This window comes from Zootermopsis nevadensis, unplaced genomic scaffold, assembly GCF_977971745.1.
Source record: "Zootermopsis nevadensis isolate Lab colony 2312 unplaced genomic scaffold, Znev_1.0 Znev_ptg000006l, whole genome shotgun sequence".
In the NCBI taxonomy this organism is placed as follows: domain Eukaryota; kingdom Metazoa; phylum Arthropoda; class Insecta; order Blattodea; family Termopsidae; genus Zootermopsis; species Zootermopsis nevadensis.
The window spans coordinates 13,065,854-13,093,818 of record NW_028259138.1 but is presented as its reverse complement, the minus strand read 5'-3'; the positions used below and the strand labels follow the sequence as shown (position 1 = coordinate 13,093,818).

Genomic DNA, 27,965 nt, shown 5'->3' with positions numbered 1-27,965 from the left:
ATAGACGTATTTACGTCAAATTCTCCGGAACCGTGGTTCCACTGGCAACTTTTTCCCCCCTGAATTATACGTAGCATAAATTAAGAATGTGTGGACCTAAACGTCCTGTCGAAAGATTTGTCAGACGAAGTCTGAAGGATATTGATGATTGTCCATTATGCTGCTAATATAAACCTGTCTTAGAAGGAAATACAGTTATAGTTTATTCAACATATAAAAATAAACATGGAGACCATGCGAAATCTCTTAATTAGCTTTAATTTTGATGGCATTATATAGAGATATGCATGTGAAATTTTGAATGACGACAGATGATAATCCTGAGTGAAAATTTGTATATATAGTAGCTTTTACAAACAGGTCGACATAAAAACTGAAGTTCTTAAAAATTAGCAGAATATATAATGTAAAAAAGGCACATTTATTTCCAGGTTTCTTCATTTCGATCGAAGAATTTGAGGGAAATTAGGTGTTGCGTGGTCTTTCCAGATGTACTTTCTAAATCTGACGCAAACAGACTTTATGACATCGGACGAATGCCCGTTCGAGCGACGTCATTAGCGATTCATTACGACAGACGTCGGTGCAGAATTATAATAATGCAGAGAAAGTGTTTGTCCGACCGACCGCCATCGGCCTGCCTCTTATCTTGATTGCTTCGTGGAATCTAATTGAAGGAAGACGGAGGGTGTGAGGCAACAGTTTGCCGCTCGTTAAAATTCAGGGCGCAGCTTCGCCTGGATGTGGTGGTCGAGGGCCCTAGGGATTTTTAGTTGAATATAGAACCCCCGGTCGGTACCCTTCCCGAATATCGAATGCTGTGGCTCACCCATCAGATATTTGATCCTGAATATTTCAAGGGAATAAAATTTTTGTGTTGGATTCCGGCCTATGGGCTGTCGTTCTAATGAAAAGATTCTCTCATTTGTCGTCTTCACTTAACAAAGTTAGGATGACTTATCAAGGTGTGTGGAGACTTAGAAACTTTTTGTGTCGAAAGTCTTAGAGGGCGGAAACGAGGTGGACTGGGCACGAATGGGAGAATGTTAGCGTTTATTTTAGGGAAATATATTGTGAAGGTTTAGATTGGAATAAACCGCCCTTTGTGAGTACAGAAGTGGACCTTGAGGTTTCTAAAATGGGGGAATTTTTAGACCACAAGTTTGCAGGTTGACATCTTCACTTAACTAAGTAACTGACTGGTAATATAAATAGAACGTTTAAGAGCGCTAGTATCACTGGACAAGATTCCGAGCTAAGTGTAAGTAAGTTCCCGAGGAATGTGGTTTCAAACCAAAATCTTGTGTGCATTTTTTGTCTCGCCATCTGAGCTCAGTCCACCGTAAATAAAATTATGTCACTATACGTACAGTATCAGATGATTTTTATAGAACCCGAAGTTCATAGTTGTTCGATGTTCTTAATTTATAATTTGCCCCTTCTATGGGAAAGGAGTGGTTGTGGATGCCATGTTTGGAATCGTGATAGTTACGTATTTATGGTGAACATGTTACTTGGAGTGTAACTCACCTCGCCGGGAAATGAGTACCCATGGATCCGATGCTCGGAGCCCTGGTGATTCTTTGTGCCATAATGTATATATATCTCTTCGAACTGGTATCGATAGGTGAGCGGGCCCCCGGAAATGTTGACGTGGTGTTTCGTGTCCTTATCCACTCTGAACACGACGGTCTGTCCCGTGTTGTGCAGTGTTCCGCTAACCTGAAATAATCAGAGAAATGTCCTTGAACGTTATCGTCTCGAAACAAAAGACATTTAACTATGTCATAGTTTCTTTGGGGGAAAATGCATGCACGCTAGATATTTGTCAGTCTGTTTGTACGTCCAGAATTGCTAATGGGTGAAGGCAAACTTTGATATTCGGAGTATGCATTGAAACTTGGATGAATTTAATTTTTGGTGAATGTCTGCCTGATATAATCATCTACTTTACTTGTTGCGGAGATTTTCTTAATCCGTCATTTTCTTATCAGCGCTTATAGAATATTTATAAGTGCGATTTTGAGGTCGTGCGTAATGGTACAACCTCCACGACAGATTTCATCCAAATCCGTCCAGTGGTTCTCAAGTTGAATCCACTGGACAGACAGACAGACACTACCAGCCCATAATGCGTTCTCGCTATGCAAAAACCGCGAATGGAAAAACATACATTGAAAATAGAATGTGGATTATCGAATCTGTTAGAATGTTTAGTTTGGCAAGAATTTTGAAGGAGTAACGACAATGCACGAGATATTATCTGTAGAATCTGAAATTTGCAAGGTTAAAAGCATAATTAAATTGACAGTAATTTCTGAGACGTTCACTGTAGGACACTGTTAACTTATTTTCGATTATGAAATGCGCTAAAGTTATACTGCATCCTCATAATGTTATGATAAAAACAAAAATAGAATATTTAATACATTCGCCAAAATTGCAGTGTTATCTTATAGTGTAGTATTATGAAACACGCTGATCTCGTAATGAGATCGTACACCCAAGACTTTTACTGCAATGAGATAGCCAGGTGAATCGTGAGACAAGATAAAATCACGATGAATATCAGGATATACGATAAAGAAACTCAGTAGAATTATGAAGCGCTCTAGAACTTGTAGCGTAATATCTAGATATTTATAATCAGAAAACAAATGACTTTTGAACCGTGCTAAAATCTTGGGATATCTTGAATATTTTACTCCAAAAGTAGCTACAGTCTTATTTTGATTTGATTTGAAAGCGATAATTAAGATAAAGAAAGAATGCGTGGTTTACTGTAATGATCAAAATGTTGCTTATGAAATGCGCTAATTCTGGCGTACGCCTACTGTGTCATTGTCCTGTATGTAAGGGATACTATGAGCCGTGGGATATTTTTATTTCACACGCCACCAACTTGTTTAGTTGTCATTCTGAACCACGCGGTAGTGCGGGTTATCAGTGTTTTGTTTCTGGTAGTTTTGACTTCAGTTGTCTTTCTTACGCCGGCGTACGAGCAGGTTTGAGCCTGTCCTTGAGTTGTCAACTTCGCTACTGAAACGTAAGTTGATTCTTGGCAGTTTATCACTAAAATTCCTCGTAGATGCATTTATTATGTGGAAACGTTTTCAGGATTATTGCAAGTTGAAAAAGACGTAGAATGTATTAATATATAAAGCATCGTAAAGCCCTCACTGTGACGTTCAAAGTCATTCAGTAACTTCATTTTTCAATCTAAGATAATTCTCTAGAGAAGGTTTAAAAATAACTGGTTGTGCTTCAGAGCGAGCCCTGTAATACTTAAAAGAGTTAAGTTAATTTCTGTGGACATAGAATGAATTTCTTTTGACGGAGCACGGATCTTAAAATGGCAATTCGTTGTAGTTGTAATAGGTGTTGTATTTATTGAATGGTAGAGATGTGTACTATATTTAGCTGCGTAATAACATTACATTTATTGTTTTCATGAGGAAAACAAAATAAAATGGTAAATAACTTTTCGTGAGATTTAAAGATGCTGTTTTAAAATGCACAAACGTTTATGCCCCATTGTAATAGCTCGAAACACGTAGAAAGTATTTACTTTTGTCTAGAAAATTCTAGAAATAATTTTATCTTCTTAAATTAAAGTGGTTGTTTTAATGTGTTAATACGCAAACTAATTTTGTTCTCACGTATTTTATGGCAGAATTAATATCACTGCACAGTTACTGTTTTGTCTACAGTGCCACAAAATGTTTATGAAACTGAGAGGATGCTTTAAACTATTTCTGAATATTTTTACGCGAATTAAATACGATATTTAATTAACACTGAGGAGCACGAACGTTCTCTGCCACTGATATTAAAATTAGTCCCTGTAGTTTATGTCTGTGTCGGGCGTCCATGAGATATCAGCAGAGATAATGATTGGGGAAGTGTTTATAGACAATTTGAGTGGGGAAAAAGTGAGTGATACAGATGAGATTGTGTTTGCACTCCGGAGCGAATTGGCGGATCTGACGAAATCCGGAAGAGGGTAACGAAGATGGAAAAACATAGTCCACTAAAGCAACAGACAGAAGGGCATTTGAACAGGAGCGTAAGTGGACGTAAGGGCTAAAAGAATTTTCTTTTTAGAACATCTCTTTCCTAAGCGTAGAGACAGACGCTTCTACTCGTTGAAATATTTCGTTGATGAAGATGTACTGTAAAAAGCCTTAAAGTGGCTGGTATGAATACAGAAGCTGTGATGATGTTGACGTGTTTATCCCAAGGTGAAATGACAATTGAGTCGTTGTTGGCGTACACAGTTGGTGTTATAAAAAGGTATGCGAAAACTTAAAAAAAACTGGCGTAATATCGCGCCTTCTGCTTACAAGAGATAACAGTAAATTCTAAACATTTTTTACGACGTAAAAGTGAAGAAGTACAGAATTGAGATTCGTCGCAAAACAATGGCGGTGAAAGATTTTGCACGTGGATTTTTTAATGTTTCTATTGAAGACACGTGGCAACTGAAACAAAGGGGAGTTCACCACGTGGACGCATTTGGATTTGAAGGGAGTTATCAGGGAGCTGCCAGATGTCTTTTGCAATGGATGGTGTACGGCCAACAGCGTAAAGACAAGAATATTAAACTCCTTTGGATTTTGTGGTATTCATTAGTGATCCGGATTCCATACGTGGCACGAAGTTATGCTGAGGAAAACTGTGAATGTTTTGGACATCATTTTACACTTTTCCACACTAAAGTATGGCCATGTATGGGATTTTTCATATGAGTCATAAATCCGTCAGATGTGAACCAGCGAATTTGTGTTCATCAGTGACATACAGTAGATTCCCGTTAATCGGGGCGGCCGCTTAATTGGGTCAAAGTGTTCTACTCCCGATGTGTCCCATTTAACCGGAATCCACTCTACTCTCCACTCCGAGATATGTTAAGGAATTGCCTAATTTTATGATTTTTTTAAGAGCCAGGCGTGACCTTATGGTCATTAACTTGTATTTAAGAATCTGAGTTTCCTTGTGAAAAACATTAGCTTATAAGTTATGCAATGGTCGCTGTGAAAATTTCGTCTTAAAAATTGGGCTTCAGGGGGTTAACGTTGTACGCTTTTTGTGAGGGCTGTACTGTGTTTTGTTATGATAAGACAACTTCGAGGAATTAGGCAGGATCTGATTACAATTAAATTATATATCAGCTAATTTTAATGCAGTCTTCTACATCAAAAATTAATATCCATTTAATATCGTGCTGTTTATTCAGTAAAGGAATTGTATTGTCTGTTACAGGCCCAGTATTCATCTGGAGTTCCTTCGGAAAACCACGCAGGACACCAGGATGTCTCATATCCCTTGGTGCTTCCGACAGGTAGAAGACGAATTTTGGTGATTTAATTCGAGCCGAAATAGTTCAAAGGCACAGACAAATACCGACGACTATTGCCAGTGATTTTTTTTTTGCGGGCCTGCTCACACGTTCATTTTTTTTTAAACGTAGGTTTTGTTAGTATCGCGGTCGATTCCTTTGTGTTTGAGTGAGTGATCATTTTGCGGGTGAACGGAACTTTCATAAAACGGATTAGGCATTTTATAGAACTACACGCCGTAACGATCTGGATAGAAATTGCGGTGTACAGTGGCGTTGATCGTATTTTGAAGTGGCGACCGAAATATTATATCGCGGAATCCGTCGTGTGTTGCTTAAAGTGAAAAAGTACTGATGTCATAGTCTGCACTTAACTATAAAGAAATATCTTTTTTACCTCGAGTGTACAAACAGCTTAAACTACGTCGTTAAACACTTCTTGAAGATATAAAGGCCAGTGGGAGAGTAGAGAAGGAGCTCCACGCGTTCCTAACTCCATATTTGAAGCAAGTGATACTTAATGCGTCGAGAACCGGACCCCGGAGTCCGGAAGAAAATGTTTTGTAACGGCACTTATATTCTTAATGTTCTTGCTGGTATTTTGCAAATGAAACAAATGTCATGGCACAGCGAAGGATGTTTGAAGTGTTTCGGATAATTGCGTGCTCTCTGTTGTGAAAACTGTATTATTACCACTCGTTTAAAAGGTAAACACGAGATTTATTAATTTCTTAGCTTGAGTGGTGACATTATTCCGTGTTTCGTAAGCTGCAGTTGAACGTTACGCTTTTGTGAACATACAAAAAAATGTTATAGACGGAAACAGTGCCGTGCAGTTAATGATGAAAGTTTTGTAAAATGACGCCGAATTCTTCGGGTAAGAAAAGTTTTGCTTTCGGGCGAACATTCACAGAATTCCGCCAGTCCGATGTTTGTTTGATAGAAATTGACTTCATCTGTGTTTAAAAAGATTCGCATTTTGTGATCGTCCTGGTAAATGTCACGAACCAAGAGACGAAGAACTCGACACGTGCTTCCGGAGTGCTTGGACAACGTTCCAGTGAAAGCACCGGATTCCATTTGACACTGGATTTCGAGTCTGAAATCTTGAATGCGATAACAACAGAGACCGGAAGACGGTAAGTAAGACTGAATATTTCTAAAATACGATTTACAATTAATGTTAGGAATTGGTGTTTTGCTCGCAGAGCCGTGTATATCCTGAACTTATCAAAATGTATCTTATTTTAAGTTACCTGGGTTTAAATTCCTGCGTCAGTGATTCAGCATTATAATTTCTGTTCTTCAGTCGGTATAATCAAAGCATTTCTGATTAAGAACGTATTTTACAGACTAGATTATTGAAGTTTTAAAACGAAACTACACGTTTAACTTCAAACTCTAACTAAAATGACTTAAATTAATAAATTTTATTTCACGAAGCGTGAGAAAATTAACACCTACTTATTTCACAAATATCTTATAATCCTTTGTAATTTAAAAATTATGTTTTTCGCTATTACAGATGAAATGAGATACTTAATTAAATTGTATGTAATGAAAAAATGGTTCCTGGTTACGTAACTTGACGTCATATACTTTTCACTTGAAAGTTTTGTTGTTAGTGTTTTGGACAACACGTCTGTCGAAATAATTAATTTTCGTTTGAATTTAAAATGTATAAATTTCAGTATTATGAGGTTATGTAATACTCGTCTACAAACTTTTCCACAAGTCTGTACGTAGCAAGCATCGCTTGGATCTTAGCGCCGATCTGTCCGTTATGGTCCGCGGGCTAATTTCATGGACGGCAATCAAAAAATTGCGTCCTGTATCCTTAATTGTTTAGGAATAATTTTATTTCTTTCTTTCGTAAATTCAAATTAATTCGAATATTTCTGTTCGGTTTGAAATTTTATCCTCAAAGTCGTATTCGCAGGTAATTTACTGCTCTATCCGAGATCTGCCACAGATTGGAACTTGTATAAATTACGAATGGCTCTCGGCCACTGAAATCGGACGAGGAAAATATTATTAAATTTGAATCAGTGCACAGATTTATGGGACGGAATTAAACATTAACATCTCTTTCATTATGGAATAATGCTACGAACTTAGAACCAGTCCTGTTTGGGATAAAAATAGTCTATACACTCACACATTGCTTTTCAAATTCTTTGTAGAAATGCCATGTCTTTCATGTGTAATAGAAAATTAATTTTTTGGGGGACTCTGACTGCATATATAAAAATAGTTGTGTTAAATAATTCTGCTGTGGTATGCCTCGTCTCAGAGACCTGAACATTTTTACATCGATTATTTTATTTTGAGAGTCTTTATCAAGTGCTGACGTGATATGCTGTTGGGTAATATGAATGAGTCAAATCCCAATATATTCTCGAAGCCTCAGTCGCTCCATCATTTTATCAGCTTCCTCTCCCTTTCAACCCTCAGCTTTTGCTCCGAAAAACGTCAGTCCTGGTCGACGAAGACGTATTCGACGTTTAGGTTAGCGATAAACATTTGATTACTTTAGACTGGAATAAATTACGCGAGGCTAATTAGGTTAACGTATTACTCTGTGTTGTTTAGTTTACGAAATGTCAATGCAGAGGGCGTACCCATGGCCTCTGTAACTTGTGACGTCACGCAACAGAAGACTTTGTGAGGTTTAGGCGTGGTTTGCGGGACAGTGAAGGGAGTTAAGTCTTTAGAGGGACTGAGAAAATCACGAACTCCCAAATTCGGAAGTTGACAAGTGTGTTGTTGTAAGACTTGAGGTTCTCACAGCGGTGAGTATGAAGATTTCCGTCTTCTGGGTTGTTGCGCTGTGTAGTCTGGTCAATGTTAACCAACGTTTCAGAGGTCATACTGCCTCCGTCATCAGAGTATGAAGATTTCTGTCTTCTGGGTTGTTGCGCTGTGTAGTCTGGTCGATGTTTACCAACGTTTCAGAGGTCATACTGCCTCCGTCATCAGGGCGATTCTTAGTACGAAGATTCCTGTCTTCTGGGTTGTTGCGATGTGTAGTCTGGTCGATGTTAACCAACGTTTCAGAGGTCATACTGCCTCCGTCATCAGAGTATGAAGATTTCTGTCTTCTGGGTTGTTGCGCTGTGTAGTCTGGTCGATGTTTACCAACGTTTCAGAGGTCATACCGCCTCCGTCATCAGGGCGATGAATCGCCCTGATGACGGAGGCAGCGCAACAACCCAGAAGACGGATATCTTCAAGGGTGTTTTTATACGTATGTAATTAATTACCTTCTTTTGTGCACCGAGTTGTACGATGAAGCTTGTATTTCGCTTAGTATTGTATTTTTAATTACACACCTGATACTGAAAGAACATTTGCAAGACTCTTGTGGCTACGTCTTGAGTTTGGAGAGCTGATGTGTCAGGCGTCTAGATATTTCTCATGTATTTTTCGTAACTTTGATGAATTCAGTGTGTTATTAGGGCAGTATTCTTTAGAGATGTCAGTATTTTTCATCTGTTTGTGAGATATGAGGATCTAACGGCAATGGAAATGTTTATATTGTTCTTCTAGGTTTTAACGCCGTGTGGACGTAAGGATTTAGGTCTGAAGATTAAGGCACTGTGTCCTTCCACGTGGTGTTTTTACCCAAAAGACCAATATCGATTTCTCATCTTTCGTTGTCATGTGATAACTACCAGTTCACCCGAAGACTATTGATTGAAAAGGTCATGGCACACCCATAATTGTAGAAATAATCATGTTTTGTTGAAGGCAGTAGAATTGGAGGAATATAAGCTTTGTTCCTATAAAATCTGCAAGTTTTTGCGTTTGCCTTCATTTGATAAATATTCGATGGACATCGCTATAAGATCCTCTAGATACTGATGGATAAGAGTGACCAGAAGGTTATATTAATATTGTAATGACGACTAATAGATTTTGTAGATGAATGTTAAGCATTTGACCTTCTAAAGCTTAGTGGTAACTGTACGTGCTACTAACTGGTGCATCCAGTGTTTCGCGCAAGAGCGCGTGTGTGGGTTCTGTACGATTCTCAGAACAAACTTCGATTATTCTCTAACAGCATTAAGCAATTGATCTTTGTAATGGAGAGGCGTTGTGGTTTCTTTGCGGTAAGGACTAAGTTTTTAATTGCTGTTCAGATGAGCTTCTGGCTTCAGGGGGTTAAAGTAAGGAATTGTATAATGTGGCTGGGGGAGTAGATTATTTTCCTTGTGACGTAGTCACGAGGAACGTACAAGGAAGGAGGGGGGCGAGACACCTTATAGAACTTTCATTTACAGCGAAGATTATACTGAGAAGGAAGATCTGCTATGTCCATTTGCATAAACTAAAATACTCTTACACACTCGCCATTGGGTAAAATAGTGTATAGCTATGCATGTAGACCTATTTTACCCTTTGGTGGGGGGGGGGGGGGTTATTTTTTCTAGGCCACTGTAACCTTTAGTTTCTCGTAGTGCATACAAAAACTATCACAATTTCTGAGTTGCTTTTATTATTAAGTTTCATAAGCAAGAATCCGTAGCTACATCTAGAACACAGCTTACATTTAAATATATATATATAATAATAAATATATGAGTAAAAGAGCCCAGAGCTTCAGTGGTTATTTGCTAGCCTCGTGCAGGATACCAGGATTAATGAGTTGGAAAATATAATTACTTGTCGTACTCGTCCCTTATGTCCGTCTTGCTTCTCCGTCCCGTGGACTACTCAGTATATCCCGGGCTGCATGAGTCAATGTGTCTACCATCCAAGTGGCCTCCAACCTTGAAGTTTTCTGTCTGAAGTTTCTAACTACTTTCTTTTGTTAGGTTAAACCCGTATGACTCACCGAATTTCGTAGGTTCTTATATGGAGCGCAGAAAGATATAAGATTCTGATGTAATATCAAATATTTCCTGAACTGAATCTGATTTTAATTTACTCAGGATTTTTATTTAGGTTCTTTCCATAATGCATTTTAAAGCGAAATAAATATGGAGACATGCCTTGTTCTGTCACGTTTATCTCGACCAGTCTCCTTTTAAGACTTACGTAGTGTGTTCGCTATGGCATTTTGATTCCTCATAATGACAAATAGCTTATTTTATATTTTTAAATATTTTAATTTGTGGTCTTGCAGAGAAAAAAGTAGTGTTGGCCAAAAGATTCGGAAATACATGATAGAAAAAATTGCACTAATGTAATCTGATCATATTTGTTCACGAGGATAATTTTGATTTCTTGTTGTTCAGAAGATACTTACGCAAACTTTTATACGATGTTAAATGGTCCATGAAACGAAGTTCGTTTTAAGGACATAGGCGTGTTATCTCCCTGGACAACTCGCATCTGAAGTTTTATGTGTTGGCTATTAACATAGCATTATCATAACTTTGTGCTTGGAACATGTGATAGATTACATACCGTTACCGCCACGTGAGTGATTGGGGATCTTTCTAAATTCATGGCAGTGCAGTGATCAATAAAGCAGGAAAAAAAATCCCCCATTGATGCATCAATGAGCGAAGCATGGATACCGCCAATATGTCACCGCTGACATGACGTAATGCATCAAGGCTTCGCGCCTTTTTTTTGGCAGAACTTTATAACTAAGCGACCGCGAAAATGATGATGGCATACATACATATATCGATGTCGTGACTTGCAAACGGGCGGGGTGAGCAACTGAAGAGAGAACGCATGTGTGAATTAATTCGTGTATCCGGTAGTTTTTGACAGCTTGGGATGCCTGCGGTGATTGAGTGGGTGATGGATGGGTCTGCTGTACTCGATAATAAATATACGAGGGGCGAAAACACCCCGAGGACGTCGAAGGAGCGTCAGTACCTATCAGTACGAGAGACGCGTATTTCGAGTGTTCTGTTGTGTTAAGAATGTGTTAAGTTTAACCCTTTGAAGCCGAAGCTCGTCTTCATAATATTTACGAATTCAGTCCGTACCGCGAAGAAAACACTACACCTCACCATTACGAAAATCAGCTGGTTAACCCTTTGAAGCCGAAGCTCGTCTTCATAATATTTACGAATCCAGACCGTACCGCGAAGAAAACACTTCACTTAACCATTAGAAGTCGAATCAGGCGGTACCACATAAGATTTAACATCCCGGTCAAAGCCTTATCGTCATGTCCCTTGTACTCCACCGTTGTATTTGACTCAAGCATGTGAGAAAATGAATCTTTTACCCTTTGTTTGTTTGTTTGTTTGTTTGTTTAGTAGCCTGAATATTTTGCACTGTAACATGACATTGCCTCTCAGAGATAAGAATTTAGGTAATGTGGCAGGAATTATATCGGAACGTTGATAGACGCTACCCGTGTTTCGAGTATTACGACAGGTCATGCATAATCAACCTGAAATCACCTCCATTCTTCATGGTTCCTTCCATTGTTCTTCTGATATCTTACCCTGGATGTCTTGTGCGTCGTATGGAGCGCCATAGACTTTTGTTTTCTGTAGTTTGTTTCGTGACTTACCTTCAACGCCCTCCATACTCCGTAATAGCGTACGACTTTTGGCTTTAATGTAGGTCTTTACCAGAAAATTTTACCCCAATAAGAGCCTGTTTCAAATATGTAACATTAATTACCATAGGGATGGAATCATTAAAAGAAATGTGGGAGTCTTAATCAGTTTCACGAACTCGTGTCTTTTATGTAAATTATTTTCTGACTGTGTGGTAAGGATGCTGCATAAGTAGGCAACACGCGGATGAAGTATAAGACGGATAAAGATAAGGAGAAACTTTCTTCGCCACAATTCGTCCATTATTTTTCGTGTTTTCACACTTTCCCTTGTTCACGGTTTGTTCATTGGCGCTGTCAGAAACTCAGATCACGTTGCGTTGATTGGTTAATGAGTAGTGAATTGAAAATAATGAATGAAGCGGTCGTGGCCTAATTTAAAGCAATATTCGAGATAACCTGCCTTCGGAACGTGATTTGAAGCATGGATATCCTAAGCACAAAGCAGGAGACGCGATATTCGGTGTCTTTGTTATTCATCCTTTGCTGTTATACGAGGTTCTCGCAGATCTAATCATCCTTTCTGGGAAGTTTAGTTTGTGGTCTGTTCCCTAGCAACTGAAGGAACCCCCCCCCCCCCACACACACACCTTATTCTTTGATATCATCTTTCACGAAACCGAACATCCACGCTCATTTCCGTCGACTGTGAAAGAGTAAGGGGTCGAGTTTATTCCACTTTATTTCATTTTACGAATCCGATTTTATGCGTCGATTTCTGGGAGAACACGAAGATCAGAGGCTCTAGACCTTTCCAAACGTTCTTCTCGAGGCCCTTGTCTCTCTTATTGTCTTTACAGTTTAAGGCTTAAAATATGATTTAACCCATTTCAAGTGACCATATTTATTTACCCCGAAATCTCCACACCACAGCCACAGGGGACAGAAACCGATTTCAAATCTCGGTCCGGGCACCGCTTAACCTGACGTGTTTCCTCTGTTTGGGTATACTTAAATAGTCGTAAATCGTATACAGGTATACCTCGGAGATATTGCGGGTTCGGTTCCAGACCACCGCAATAAAGCGAGTCACACGAATTTTTTGGTTTCCCAGTGCATATAAAAGTTATGTTTACACTATTAAGTGTGCAATAGCATTAGGTCTAAAGAAACATTGCGAGAATTACCAAAATGTGACACAGAGACACGAAGTGAGCACGTGCTGTTGGAAAAATGGCGCCGATGGACTTGCTCGACGCAGGGTTGACACAAACCTTCAATTTGTAAAAAAAAAGGCAATATCTGCGAAGCGCAATAAAACGAGGTATACATGTACATCTATTGCTGTTTTCCAAATAATTCTCGTAGGCACCATGCCGTTCGACGTTTCGTAGTTTACACCGTTGAAACAGCGTCGTTAAATAACTTAAGAATCAATAAATGAATTCCCAAGCGTTGGGAGTGTCGTTAGTTAAGAATCCGATGCTACAGCTCAAAATACCAAAAAAATATTCCTCGCAAAGTGATGAAGCTGAGTTCGTAGGGCAGACGTAAGGATGTGAGGAGAGAGAAAGAATGGAGAGTGCGGAAGAGAGACAGACAGACAGTCGATAGTCTCTGTCGAACAATTAATATGCCTCATAAAAGGCTTCTCGTGCATTACTAATTATAAGTACAGGGAAAGGGAGGATTGGAGACTGTAAAGGAGGCTGAGGGGACGTGGGGTGGACAGCCATCACCCTCTGGAATTTTAATTAATGGTTTTAAATGTTACAGAATATGCAGGACAAAGGCCTAGTTAAAAATATAACGTAAAACTCTGAACTCGATACATCGCAGAGAAATGTAATCAACTTCAACAGTCGGTTCTCCTAATGCACTTCTGTAGGATAGCGCATAAAATTATATATATATTTATATAATCCTACAGAAGTGCATTTGCGGAACCGACTGTTGAAGTTGATTACATATATGTACACTTTATTAATACATATATACGATAATTTATGAGTAAAACAGGATTGGTATAAGTCGTCTACCTTATTTCAGGACAGGAAATTCTGGGAAGAATTTATGGCTCGTGTAATTCATAATTGTTCAGTCTATAGGAATATGGCAAGGCAAACAAGAACCATTAGTTAATAATTATGTAAATTAATGTGCATTTATGTGCGTAATTGTTACTAGTATTAATTATGATCTCTTTAAATGTGAGATTAACCTCAAACTCATTAGATGATATGATATGATGTGAGATGATAAAATTGCGTCATATTGTGATAAATATATATTTTTTTAAATCTTGTCAGTCAAATCACAATAAAATTCTTATTAAATATTAAAATATTACTAAAATTAACATTTAAATATTTAAACTCATTATTTTATCGCATGTTGGTAACTTTAACATGCAGACTAATAGAGTGTTGTATACGTTTGTGTACATAAATTATTTGTAGATATGTTTATGGTGTATCTTCATACAAAATTTTACGTCTCTGACTCCTCTAGTGGTGTGTTAGCTATTGTTATCACACCGAAGGCAAAATACAGATTTTTATGGGCTCCGTATTATTTTAATTACGTTGTACTAAATAAATTGCGTTGAGAGAATTTGCTTAACAGAATCATACAGGTAGGATACTGAAGCTGCTTACTCGAAAGATAGTATGAAATTTCAAATTTCTGAATAACGTCAAACTGAGACTTGGGGTTGGATGTGTAATTACTTACTACTGATTATTCCCCGAATTATTTATTCTTTAATGGACATAAGTGGTTCTAAGTAGCATCTGCTGTGATGGTTAAAATTTCGTTTCAATTAAAAAAATAAAATAATCAACTATTCTTTTCCTAAACATGTTAGGACTGATATATATTTTTAAAGGAGTTGCATTGTGTTTTCTTTAGGTCAGAATAATATAAGAATTCGCTTGTGTGTCGTAAATTTCAGGAAACTAATAACAACACTTTTAGGGGAAGTTCTCACAAAATAGTGGTATTGATTTTTAAAAACTTTATACAAATCTGATTGCGCTGTTCAAACTAGAACGTTAAACCTGAAGTACCACTTTTATTAAATAAGTGCATGAAATATGGACCAAGCCTTGAAGCAGCAACCAATCATCGGTTGCAAACTTTGGACCTTGCACCAGCGAATTTAACATTGAAATTTCGATGGCCATTCAAGCATATCATAATCATGTACCACACATCATTCCATAAAATATAACCATTGCAGCTGATTCAATGTTATGAAATAACATATTAAATATGTATAGTTAGTTCAGCTGAATTTTGTTCCTATTTTGGACACCCGTGGTTTGACTCTGGAATCAAAGTAGTGAACTTCCTCTAGGCCTCGAATCGGAAGATGTCCAGTTCGAATCTGGATCGGGTTACCGAATATACTGATTTATTTCCGTGGTTTACGTCAGTATTTCAATATTACTGCTAGGATAATGTCGATTAATTCGATAACTAAACCATGGTCACCTCTTAGATAATTATCACCTCTTGATATGATTTTACGCTGTGTATTTAGTGTTGAAATTGCGTCGGTAAATAACCTGCGGATGGAACAAGTTTCGGTCAGCGGAAAGGCTGTTTTGAGGAATTTGTAGATAAATGTTCGCTCATGAAACGCGGGTTTCTCATTTGTGTAGTTATTCCAAACCGCTGTGTTTGGTTTCATGTAATTTCTCTCTTTAATAATGTGTGGCCTCCACACGGGAATGATTCGGTGGCTTCCAGAGTAAGGGATTCGTATGGCTCTAATGATATCCGAAAACAGTTCTCCAGCTTCCAGATTATTATTTAGGTACACCGTTTTGTGATTATAATTCTGTAAGACATACAGTTTGTTTCGTTATTATAGACCAGATTAATTCTCCCTCCTCCCCCGAAGCGCATTCATGGCGTATAGCGGGACAGCTGAACTTTACTTTACTTGGTGCAATTGGACGGGAAACTTGATGGGTTATAAACCCTCACCTTGTGTTTGTCGAGATGCACTGGCCTTAGGTGAGGGTCGTACAATAGTTTGTCAGGCTCCACGTTAATTGGCGACTGTCGGCGTCCCTTAGTACAGAGACGCCACTGCGGATTGATGAGACCCCAGAATCCAGGACCTGCAACACAAGATTTTGTTACCACTCGTCTGAGTGTTGCATTCGACTAGATGCCAGATGTTAGTGTGTAATCGGCTTCATGTTCTGGCCGTTAACTATTCAAAAAACATTGCTCTGACTGAAAAAAATGTTCATGGTTATAATACAGAGGGTTCATTTGTGGTTCTTAACCGCTTTGGTACTGTTAGCTCTTCAGCTTAACCAAGGAACCAAAATGTCCCCTCCTTCTCCTTTTGTAAAATAAAAGTTATGAACCGATGTTCATTTTTCTGTTATAAAAATTACGTATCCAACCGGTCCATTATCTTACTGATATATTCCTAATTACTTCTCCAGGGATAATTGCCCTGAATTTAAGAACCAGTGAGAATAAATATCTTTAAGTTTTAATACTTACACATAGTTAATAGATTTAGGATTAAACGATATGTATAAATATGTTTTAATTTCAAGTAATGAATATACTTAAAGTAAATGGCGTAGTAATAAAGGTGGATAATTATAAACATCAAATAGAATATTTTTTGGGTAGGGTAGGTTTGTAAGAAGTTGTCGCGACCAATAAATGCCATAAACCATTAACCCCCCCCCCCCACAATATACGAAATGTGGTTGGTGTGCCGCGAGTGTAGAAATGTTGCCCAACACTGATTTATGGGGAAAGAATGGCGTAGGTAATATTGAAAAAAATTAATTTTGGTTTCATATGAAACAAGTAACTGCGTCGAATGAGTGTAAATAAAAAACAAAAGGGACTGAATAATAATATGAGTCGCCATTTTGGTTACATACAGTCAACGAAAACTGTTAAAAAATGGAAAAATAATCAGTCCAGTCAGTGCCCTTGCTGAGGATCGAATCCGGTGACTACGGAATAAATCACACACTCGTTCACGTGAGCTGATCTCATCGGTTGCTCTTACGACTATAGACTACATTTTAATATTATACTTCGTCGTGATAAACCTTTTCAAAAATCTGGGCAAGAATTAGGTACAGTGACCTATCGATTTCTCAACGCGCCATGACCAAAATTCAATTATACGACTACGTAAGACATTTTCAGAATGCCTTAATGTCAATACGAATACTTCATTTCACATTCGTAAGCCGAGGTCGTTGTATGTTTGATCTGTTCTTCCACGGAGCTCACACAGAGTTCGTGTGCCCGAGATTGGAAAATTGTACTTTATAAGAAGCGACCCCAGGCTACAAGAAACGATGAAGATACATGCAGTTTCCTGTCGGTCTTGACACACGAATTCTAATACGATGGAAGGCGAACCTTGATCTTCAGAATGCAAAGCATCGTCTGTGTTTGAAGAAGGCAAATCTGAATAAGAAAAAGTCGAGAAACCACATGCGTGCTTCTTATTCTCAGATGTGAATAAAGAAATAAATATTACGAAACCCAAAAACTTTTAAAGTAAATGACGTTTCAGAGCCTTTACAGACGATGTGAAGAAATGGTTTTTATACTGGACATGACGAAGGAACGGTGAAGAAAGTCGAAATTGAAATTATGTTGCTGAGAAACCGTGGAGTGTGAACACCCACTGTTTATCGTATGTCCAGACTAGACTAGACTATGCTAGACTTTGATCCTCTGACGTAAAATTCTTTCCATATGTACCTAATTTCAGACTGCCATCTTCAGGAGTATGTTCTTGCGTTGAAGCTTAAAGTTGGCAATAAAAAAAGTGTGTTCCTGCTAGCGTGAACCTGTGAATTTTGAGACAGTGTCTTCTAAGAAAGTTACCTTCACCTTTTTAATAATATCTAGTTGTTTCTTTCCACGAGGTGAAGGCATGTAAACTCTATATCTTATGAAGATTTCTGTCTTCTGGGTTGTTGCGCTGTGTAGTCTGGTCGATGTTAACCAACGTTTCGGAGGTCATACTGCCTCCGTCATCAGGGCGATATTTAACGTTGTAAACATCGACCAGACTACACAGCGCAGCAACCCAGAAGACAAAAATCTTCATACTCTGATGACGGAGGCAGTATGACCTCTGAAACGTTGGTTAACATCGACCAGACTACACAGCGCAAAAACCCAGAAGACAGAAATCTTCATGCTCTGATGACGGAGGCAGTATGACCTCTGAAACGTTGGTTAACATCGACCAGACTACACAGCGCAACAACCCAGAAGACAGAAATCGTCATACTCTGATGACGGAGGCAGTATGACCTCTGAAACGTTGGTAAACATCTACCAGGCTACACAGCGCAACAACCCAGAAGACGGAAATCTTCATACTCACCGCTGTGAGAACCTCAAGTCTTACATCTATATCTTATGATATCGTGGCAGTAATTTTGCTGTTCGTCGATTTTATTGAGTTTTGTGATGATACACGGCGTACGTTTTGATGTAATTTATGGCGACTGTTACGCCCACAAATTCTACGATAAAAACATAATTTCCAGTGACATATATTTTGTGTTTCTCGCAAACGCCAATGGTTGTTGCGATAATTAAGTAATTTTACTGGACCTGATATTAAAGATTATTATGATTGATTAGGACGTTTCTGTCGAACTAACAATTAAAGAAAGCACTTGTTAAATTTCTTATGTTAGCGTTTGTGTATAGCCGCAATTATTGTAGTGTTTTCAATAGTTGGCGTGTTCGTAATGGAAAATCGAAAAAAAAAAAAATGCGCCTATTAGCTCAGCTGTGACTCTGCTGTTGTGTTGGTTTGCATGTAATAACTCGAGAACCGCTAGGGGATTTTCATGAAACTCGATATTGCAGGCTTTCACTGACATTTGTCAAGACATTAAAAGCTTTGGACAGAATCGGGCATTAACTAACAAACACTTATAAACTTCACACACATCTTGAGAGTAAGTGCCGTGTAGCAGCTAAATATTTATCGTAGCCAAAAATATTTCGAAACATTTTCTATTTAAATTTGTATTTTCGAGATTTAGAATTAACGTTACATTTGGATTTTACTGTTTTCCTGTTCTCTAGTTGTATTGTCTTATAAGGCTACTTTGCTCCTCATTTAATATTCACATTTAGAAATTTCGCGAAATATTTTATTTTGATAATTCGGCTTTTAACCATTAATTTGTTAATTCTTATTAGTTTTTTTCCATTGTATTTTTGGTGACTGAATTCAGATTTTCGGTGCAAGGTTTCCAGTGTTTTCGGATTTTATAGACCTCAAGTATAATCCTGATGTTCGTATTCATTTGTTTGTTAGTTTATTTACTGAGGGTTTCTCAGCTTCGTATGTTATACAGTCTCGAATCAGTTAGTGATTATTTTGGTTCCTTGTCTTGCCAGATGAGAAGTGGGAAGTCCTGGGCCCACGTGCCCAAACACCAGATATAAATTCATGTAACTGGTTTCCGTTCAGACGGCGTAACATCTGTGGTAACAGTTGACGATCACAGGGGCTTGGTTACAGTAACCAGTTTCCGCATCTAGCACCAGGGATCTGTCTTTGTTGCAAGTCCAGACGGACGGACATTTTTTACCTGGAGGCTAATATTTTGGTGCTGGGGCTGATCACTCATGTATTACGGAGGTTTACAACGAGTGGGGGAGGGGGTTACCTTCATACTCCTATGCCCCGTCATGGCAATGGTAATTAGGCAAAGACACGTTTGTTTTTAATTTGGCTTGTAATTTAGAGACAGAAGTGTTTTATGTCTGTGTTCGGTGGTTTTGAAAGCGGTGGAAATAGACAAGAACAACATTAGTACCACTGAACCGCTTTGTAACGCCAACTTATGACGAGTCTAATGTTGTTGAAGGTGAGGGGCGGGGGACATTAAGCCGTCATCTTCTTGGAGTTCGTTAGACGGAAATGGGAATCATTTATTGGCGACGTCATTTCGTAGGGGTGTTCAGTGCTTCTAATAACCGCGATATTGAAAGTTTCTAACTTTCATTACAAGAATGCGTAAAACACCTAGACAATTAAGGGAACTTGGCGAAGTGTTCTCCGTTCTGACGTAATTCAGTCAACCGGGTTTCGCTGAGAAATGATCTGGAAGGCACATTGCATCTGGCATGCCGTGTTTATGAATTAATTGTGTGTTAGGTCAAATCGAATCCGAGTGTTTGCATTTGCTTGGTCTGTTATTGGTTCAGTTTCTGAGGCTTTATTAAGTACGTAGACCAAAGTCGGAAAGGAGAGCTGTTGATGACTTAGTAGGAATCTGGGCGAATCGTAAAGGCAAAAAAGTCATGGCCGATTTTAATGAACTCTTTCAGAACTTGTCTTGAGACACGGAGTCAGATTCAAATTCGGGACGACTCGTACAAGAATTAACGTAATTTTAACCACATTGATATGAGACTTTCTTCACATCAGAAGCCATATTAGTTCAACATTTCTTTAGAAGACATTTGGTATTGCGATGAAATAATAATTTATAGACACAGGTTAGGCACACAGATCATTAAGTTACGTTAGCTAAAGGTAGACAAACATAAAACTATCCAGAAATACAGAAGACTTTCCTTCATACTGGAAAAGAATGTAAAATATGTCTATAAAATGCGCTGTTAGAAATGAAACAGTATTTCCATACGCAATATGAAACATCACAGTGACAATGTTGAGTGAGTGTGTCTGTGGGTGGGTTCAGCCTTGCATGAATGATTCAGTTAACAGTCCGTAATCAACGGGCTATACACGTGTGTTCCAGATTTGTAATGGAGAAACCAGTCACATCAGGATATTGCACCCAAATTTATACAAAATCGACGTCAGTGGTAACCTGCTTTACGATCCCTTCGTAAACATTACATTCTATTTGTGCCCTTTCATCCGTCAATCCACCCTTCCTTCCAGACGCAATCCTCTTCCTAGAACTCATATTTCTAGGTGACACACAGCTTATGTTTCTCTAGTTACGTCTTACGCCCTTCTCATTCTGACTGGTCAGAATCAAGGAGTCAGTTTATCGCCACTGCTTGAAACATTTTTTTTTTAAAATTTAAGAGACGATAAGATCAGAATCAATTGAAACAAAATGTTACATTCCAGCTTCTGAATTTTGCTGATTATAATATAATTGAGATGATAATGTTGCGTCATATTGTGATAAATTATAATTGTTTAATTTTAACCGTCTAATCACAATAAAATATTTTATTAAATATTAAAATATTAAAATATTATTACTACAATTAACACTTAATATTTAAAATATTTAAAATATATTAAAATGATGCTCCTTCTATCGAAATGTTCGATTTACAATTAGAGCATCATCTTTTTCACGACATGTTTCGGTTTTTAATGAACCATCTTCAGGTGTATAATCGATATAATATAAATGTAATATTCTAAATGCAATCCTTCGTCAGAATGTCCATTAATATTTTAATATTTAATAAAATATTTTATTGTGATTAGACTGTTAAAATTAAACAATTATAATATAATTGGCAAAAATGCGAAGCCCATAGAAGCCCTAATAGACACTAGTGAGGTTAGGTTGGTCCAGGAGAAAACGTAGAGATGATTTACGTGTGTGTTCATAACTTATTATCAGAATGCGGGACAAAATAATAATTAATAATATTAAAAAGTTGAATAGCTTGGTAAATACAGCAAGAAATCAAAACTGTATTGACGGAGATATTTAAGATAAAATTACTTTCGGGTAATTTCTTTTGCGAATCATTTCAAAACCCGTGCGTTATAAAAATCACAAAATTTTACAGTGGTGATCATGGGATGGCAATTGTAGGCCCACTGATTAGAATTGGCATTACTGATGGAATTAGTAACCGTGGAAGTTAACTTCCTTTCCGTCTCAAACAAGATGACAACAAACAGGTGAACTTCGGGGTCCCGAAGGGAGCTGAGTGGATTACCTCATTAGTTTCCCAGTGAAGCAGACAAGATCTTGCGTCCTCAGACACTCAGAACGGCAGCACGTCTTCGTCAATATATGGGGGGGTTAACCTTGAGGGTAACTGAAATTAACACTGTGGCAGCTTCAAGCGCGTACAGAAATATCACACGGAGTCGAAGGGCAAGGGTGAACAGAGCTTCACTCCAGTTTCCATTTTGCGTCGACAGAATCAACTCATTAGTTAAACCGGCTGATATTAATTTGTCGGACAGAGGAAGATATCGTTAAGACAAACGTATGAAATGTCGTAATTGAACATCGATCTGCTCGGAGCAGTAGCTCGTGGTCTTCAGGTTCCTGGTTCGAATCTCTCAAGTCTTTCTTTTAATTTTATGTCGTTCGTGGTGAATGATAGGCAAATACTTTCTCAGAGGCTTCGATGGCTTCCTTTAGAATCCTCACTCCTTCGACACTTACGATAATTCCATAATCTCGTTCATTCCTTGTGTGACAGTTACTTCGTAGTACGCTTCAACGCACGAAATCAACAGCGGTTTGATCTCATTTGGCTTTGAGATGAAAGTTTCTTCCTCAGCGTGAGTTTTCATGCCCCTAGTTATCCGCCCCATTAGTGGAACAAGTCTAATGCAAACAGGACTCATTACTGGCAAAGGAGTAACATTTTGCTCTCGGGTTACAAGTTACGATCTCTATGTTGATACCAGGAAGTTCGAAATAACGTTACAGGATGGCTGGGCAGATGAAACAAACTGCAGCTATGAAAATGTGTAGGGTACTCCACTCTAAACTGTAGAATGTATAATTTTTATTTTTCATTTTTATTGTTTCGTAAAGCGAATGTTGTCGGATTATATTTGATAAATTATAAATATTCATAGCGCCAACATCATTGATGGTCAGTGGTTTTTGAAGTTGCTGTGAAGATATAAATTTAATCTAAGAAGACTTAGAATTATTCATTGTCAGGAGTTTTTCCATCGTCTGTTCTTCAAAACCTAGTATTACCTGATTTTTTTTTTTTATTTAGTGCTCTGTCTGACGACAGGTCCATATGAACAGGATCCTTCCATCCTTTTCTCGGACTGGGACCTGTTCATATACGTTCTTGGCAGATGATCCAGAAGTGGTTTGCCATTGCCTTCTTCTGTGTGTGAATGGAGTAATTGTTGGGATGCCACGGAGGAAAACTCCGTGTTGCCTAGACCACGGCCTTGCCCAACACAAGTTTTAAATTCGGGCACCGCCGGGAATCGAACCCGAGACCCCAGGATTACAAGGCCAGCGTTCTAACCGCTAGACCACCGTGGTATCTATTACCTGATATACTAAATAATCTTACGTTTTACAGATTAAATCATACATTACAGCACGTAACATCACGTCATAAGAAGCTCTAAAATGTATCGGATTTGAGATTTTTTTTTTACAAAATTAACTCAATATTAGGAAAACAGGCTCTTTCGCCAGTTTTGTGAAACTTAATCATGTTCAGGGACTTGTCCTTCGTTACAACATCCTCCTCTTTAATTCCTCCCGATGCGTTGTTATTTTCGATTTTCCTGGAGCCTGCCACTCGAACTGTAGTCACTCCACTGCAGCTTTGACTCCAGTTTGTCTGTTTCCTTACTCGTATCTTCTTTCGTGTTATTTGACCGGACAGAACAAGTATAGTTACTTCTGAATTGTTAAATAACATACATCGATCATCGTAAAGTATAAATCCAGATTTTTTTTTAGGCAAGTATGCAAAGGCTAGAGGCGAATACTACATTTACGTGTGACCAATTTTGGGACAACAGAGAACATTTCTATTGGAAAAACTTAAATAAATTAATAACTTGGAAAATATATTTCTAGATGGGAGGATGATGGTAAAATCGATCATAGGTTACATTGAATTTACTAAGAATAGGATCGGCTTTCGGGATAATGGACCTGTCAGTTTTATAAAATCAGCGAGTTTCTTAGCCAACTATCTAGAAATGTGTATCAGGATTAGTACGTAAGGTACTCGGTAATTCTTTCACTAATTGTTCTGTGTTTATTATGGAAAACTTTGGATAACCCTCAAGCTTTAGGTTAGGCATTGTAGGAGGGGGTGAAGGCGTGGAAAGCGGGTGTTGGGGGTTGGGCGGGAGTTGGAAGGGATGCAGACGGCCCACTGACTTTAATAGAATCCCGCCAGGATGTAATTTCTAATTAAGACAACGGCACGGTGTGAGATCAGACGCGTGCTCTAAGACCCAAATAGGCGAAAAGCCAAATATTAACACGGGAGGACCGGATGTTGAACAATTACGTGAGCTAAAGTAGTTTTCTTAAGGAAGTTCGCCCTTGCGGGTGCTCAGCTGTTCCAGTGCTTTTGCGTGCAGGAGAACTCTCTCTCTCTCTCACAAGAAACTGGCGAGTTATGGAAACGTGCTCGGAAGAGTACGATTCTGTGATGGACGGAGAATTTTCAGCGCGCGGAAAAAAAAATTACGAGATATATAAACGGAAAGGTTCTTTTCCTACCTCGAAGTTTATCACGAACTTACCTTTCTTTATTTCTTTCCTTCATTGCCTTCTCCTCTCTGTCCTTTGACTCTCTTGTGTTTCTACTGGCCGTCAAACTGACTGACCTTCATGTAATTTTTCTCGCTAATTTTGGAGCTCTTCTCAACGTGGATAAGGACCACGTGTTTCTTATTTACTATCCCATAAAGTCACATTTCTTTCACAGGAAACTCGGAATAGTAAGAGTTTTAACAGTTGAATCTTATCGACGTCCGTACCTCAAAGAGAACGCTTTGTGCTCCGGCTTGTACTCTGTCTGTTAATGTAGGTCCTTCGTGCAGTTGAGAGATTTTAAACGAACACATAACCTTTTCCAGAGGGAGGCATATTTGCAGAAATATTTCAATGTGGATTCACGTTTGAAACTAATCGCAGACTCCATTGAAGTTGAGACTTACTTTTCATTATTTAGTTGATAGTTATTGCGCTGGAGAAGAGAAAAACCTGTAAATGGGTCCTGTTTTGTACCACTGTAGCCTTATTCACATCTTTAAGATATATTTCCCAAAAGTTAGTTTTAAAATTATAGGCTCTGTCCCCGTCTATGACGAGTTTGTCAATATAGTCTCTTTCTGAATAATAGCATTACAGGTGAATATTTTCTTACCTGAGTGCCTCACGTCCAGCTAATAGTTTTCTTGTTTTAATGGCGTTGAACATGGAAAATCCAAATACACATTACGAAGTTCTCGCTTAGGTCTAGTGCCACGGTTGTTGCTTCCAGGAACGTGTGTCGTGTAATTAACAAAACGTCGACGAGTAATATTCTGTGAGACTTTCCTTTTCTGCGGTAATGTTGGCTGCCCTTGATTGCGACAGTTATGATAATCATGAAGATGATTATGATAACGTAAACTGGGAGAGGAATTAAGGCTGACTTAGACGCTGAAGTCAGTACATACGAGGTGCGATCGGAAAGTTTCAAGACTGCGCCTATAAAAACCCGTACACTTATCTCAGGTATTAAATTCATCCATCACCCTCGAAGTGCTTGACAGGCTGACAAAGAAAGATTTCCAGGGATGCTTCCAGGCTTGGCAGCGGCGCTGGAATCGTTGTGTTCACTCCCAGGGGAACTACTTCGAGGGTGATGGATGAATTTAATACCTGAGATAAGTGTACGTGTTTTTATACGCGCAGTCTGGAAACTTTCCGATCGCACCTCGTATCACACCAATAATTTTTGCAACAACATAGACGTTATTAACGAATGAAGGCACTTTAGACCCCTGCCAGTGACTTGAGTATCTTTGTTGTCGCTTAGGAGATATTTACCCATCGATCCGAAGACATCTTTCGGAATGTACTTCTAGATTAAGCAACGGAAAATTTACGTAACGATAATACATGCCTATTTGTCTGTCTATTAACGTCATTTGCGTCTTACGATTCTTGATAGAATTATTAGATATAATAATTATAATTCAGTACTTCTGTTTAGTGTGTTGTGTTTACTGCTGGATGGTCAGGTCAGTTAATGACGCGGGACTAGGCAAGTTAATTCCTCCTCAGTCCAACCATTCTTCTTCGTAGTTATAAAACCATTTCTTTCATTAAAATTGTTTGACTTAATACAAATCGCTTTGAGCATCTTCAACGTTATTTCCTGACGTCAGCTTAGAATCAGAAATAACACTCGTGGCATCCGCTACCTTAACTTCGACTGTGGAGGAAACTGTCTAGCTGGCATTTGACCTTTGGAACTTTAATTTCCGGGGGCTCCACTATGACCAGCAACTAGACATTGCAAGACCCTAATTTGACCTTAAAGTTTAGAGTTGTCCGTCATCAAATGAGCGACCATTTCACTCAATTTAGCAACCATAGCAAGAAATGACTACATCATTTAAATAGCCGATTGACCGCCGCGATCCTAACACTAATAGCACACAGAGGCAAAATTAATTGCATGTCCGGAAAACGGACTCTTTTACAAGAGTTTTGGACGTTGTCAGTGACCGCTGCAGTTTAATTGGTGTCTCGTCTGTCCTAGAGGTCTTCATCAGCCGTGTAGAACTCGCAATTATACATTGATCAGCCAGAGGCAGTGTATTTTGAAAGCTCAGCGTCGCTATCTTTTATTCAAACACAACGAAATCAAATATTACAGCTAACACCCAAAGAGCTTATTTTTTTTATAGAAGGGCTTGCTGCAAGAACAACACAAATCCTTTCTGGTTGCGAAGCAAAGACAGCGTGATGATGCTGGTAACAATAACAACAACAACATGTGATGCACTACTTAGTGAAATGTGTTTCACTGATAACTAACTAGATGGCTTACCGAACCCGAAGGTTCATCACCGAACTAACCAAAGCCCTGGGCCAGCAAAATCCTGTCTCCTTCAACTCCTATCTCCCATAGATCCCGCCTGAGATTATCCTCCCATCTACGTCTAGGTCTCCCCAGTGGTCTCTTCCCCTCAGGCTTCCCAAATAGTGGACCCAACCAACTAGATGGCTTATAGAACCCGAAGGTTCATCACCGAATTAACCAAAGCCCTCCACCGGACCCTGTCCTGGGCCAACAAAATCCAGTCTCCTTCAACTCCTCTCTCCCATAGATCCCGCCTGAGATAATCCTCCCATCTACGTCTAGGTCTCCCCAGCGGTCTCTTCCCCTCAGGCTTCCCAAATAGTGGACCCATCCAACCAGATGGCTTACCGAACCCGAAGGTTCATCACCGAACTAACCAAAGTCCTCCACCGGACCCAGTCTCCTTCAACTCCTCTCTCCCATAGATCCCGCCTGACATTATCCTCCCATCTACGTCTAGGTCTCTCCAGAGGTCTCTTCCCCTCAGGCTTCCCAAATAGTGGACCCAACCAACCAGATGGCTTAGGAACCCGAAGGTTCATCACCGAATTAACCAAAGCCCTCCACCGGACCCTGTCCTGGGCCAACAAAATCCACTCTCCTTCAACTCCTATCTCCCATAGATCCCGCCTGAGATTATCCTCCCATCTACGTCTAGGTCTCCCCAGAGGTCTCTTCCCCTCAGGCTTCCACCTGCCTGAGATTATCCTCCCATCTACGTCTAGGTCTCCCCAGAGGTCTCTTCCCCTCAGGCTTCCCAACCAATACCCGGTGCACACCTCTTGTCCCATCCATGCGCGCTACATTCCCCGCCAATCTCATTCTTCTCGACTGACAATACCGGGGGAGGAGTACAGATTTTTAAGCTCGTCATTATGCAGTTTTACTGATTTCATAAAAAAATGATCCAGTGAGGTTTGAGTTATTTAATTAAAAATAGAGGCAGAACAGACAATTTTAGATGTCATTGTGACATAGACGTAAGGAACACGGCATGATTACGGTTCTGATCAATTAATATTGAATTCTCTGTCTATGGATTTGCCAGGTTTTGATGTTTTAAATTTCCTCTTACTCAGAGAAGACCGAAACTCTTTACACCAGTTCGCACAATCAAGAGATGAGCGCCATATAACATGGGCCAGTAGCAGGCAAGAATGAAAGACGACGATGCATCACGAAATGTAAGTTTGTGCCCCGGAACAGAAGCTTAATGGACTTTCGGTAAATGTTTCTACGTTCATTCGCGTTTATTCTCTCCGCTCGCTCTCTCTTTTATGGCAAGACAAAGGGAAACAG

General features: G+C 39.0%; 2 protein-coding genes across 3 annotated transcripts in view; one reads left to right on the top strand and one right to left on the bottom strand.

Annotated features, from left to right (window-relative positions):
* LOC110837456 (uncharacterized) overlaps positions 1 to 27,965 on the top strand; it is a 516,015-nt gene that overhangs the window by 194,483 nt on the left and 293,567 nt on the right. The window contains exons 1-2 of one of the 2 annotated variants that reach the window (XM_087343744.1): positions 2,989 to 3,046; positions 5,263 to 6,477. Coding sequence is in view for 1 of the 2 variants with exons in the window: in XM_087343743.1 (XP_087199869.1) it covers positions 5,263 to 5,362 (100 nt within the window). In the remaining variant the exon portion in view is untranslated. Of the gene's footprint in view, positions 1 to 2,988; positions 3,047 to 5,262; positions 6,478 to 27,965 lie in introns of those variants that run through there. The other variant, XM_087343743.1, reaches the window with a different exon arrangement.
* The window catches only part of CARPA (Carbonic anhydrase-related protein A), a 279,269-nt gene that overhangs the window by 95,869 nt on the left and 155,435 nt on the right, over positions 1 to 27,965 (bottom strand). The window contains exons 3-4 of the mRNA XM_087343739.1: positions 15,804 to 15,940; positions 1,531 to 1,722 (exon numbers count right to left, since the gene is read on the bottom strand). Of these exons, the coding sequence (XP_087199865.1) occupies positions 1,531 to 1,722; positions 15,804 to 15,940 (329 nt within the window). The remainder of the gene's footprint in view (positions 1 to 1,530; positions 1,723 to 15,803; positions 15,941 to 27,965) is intronic.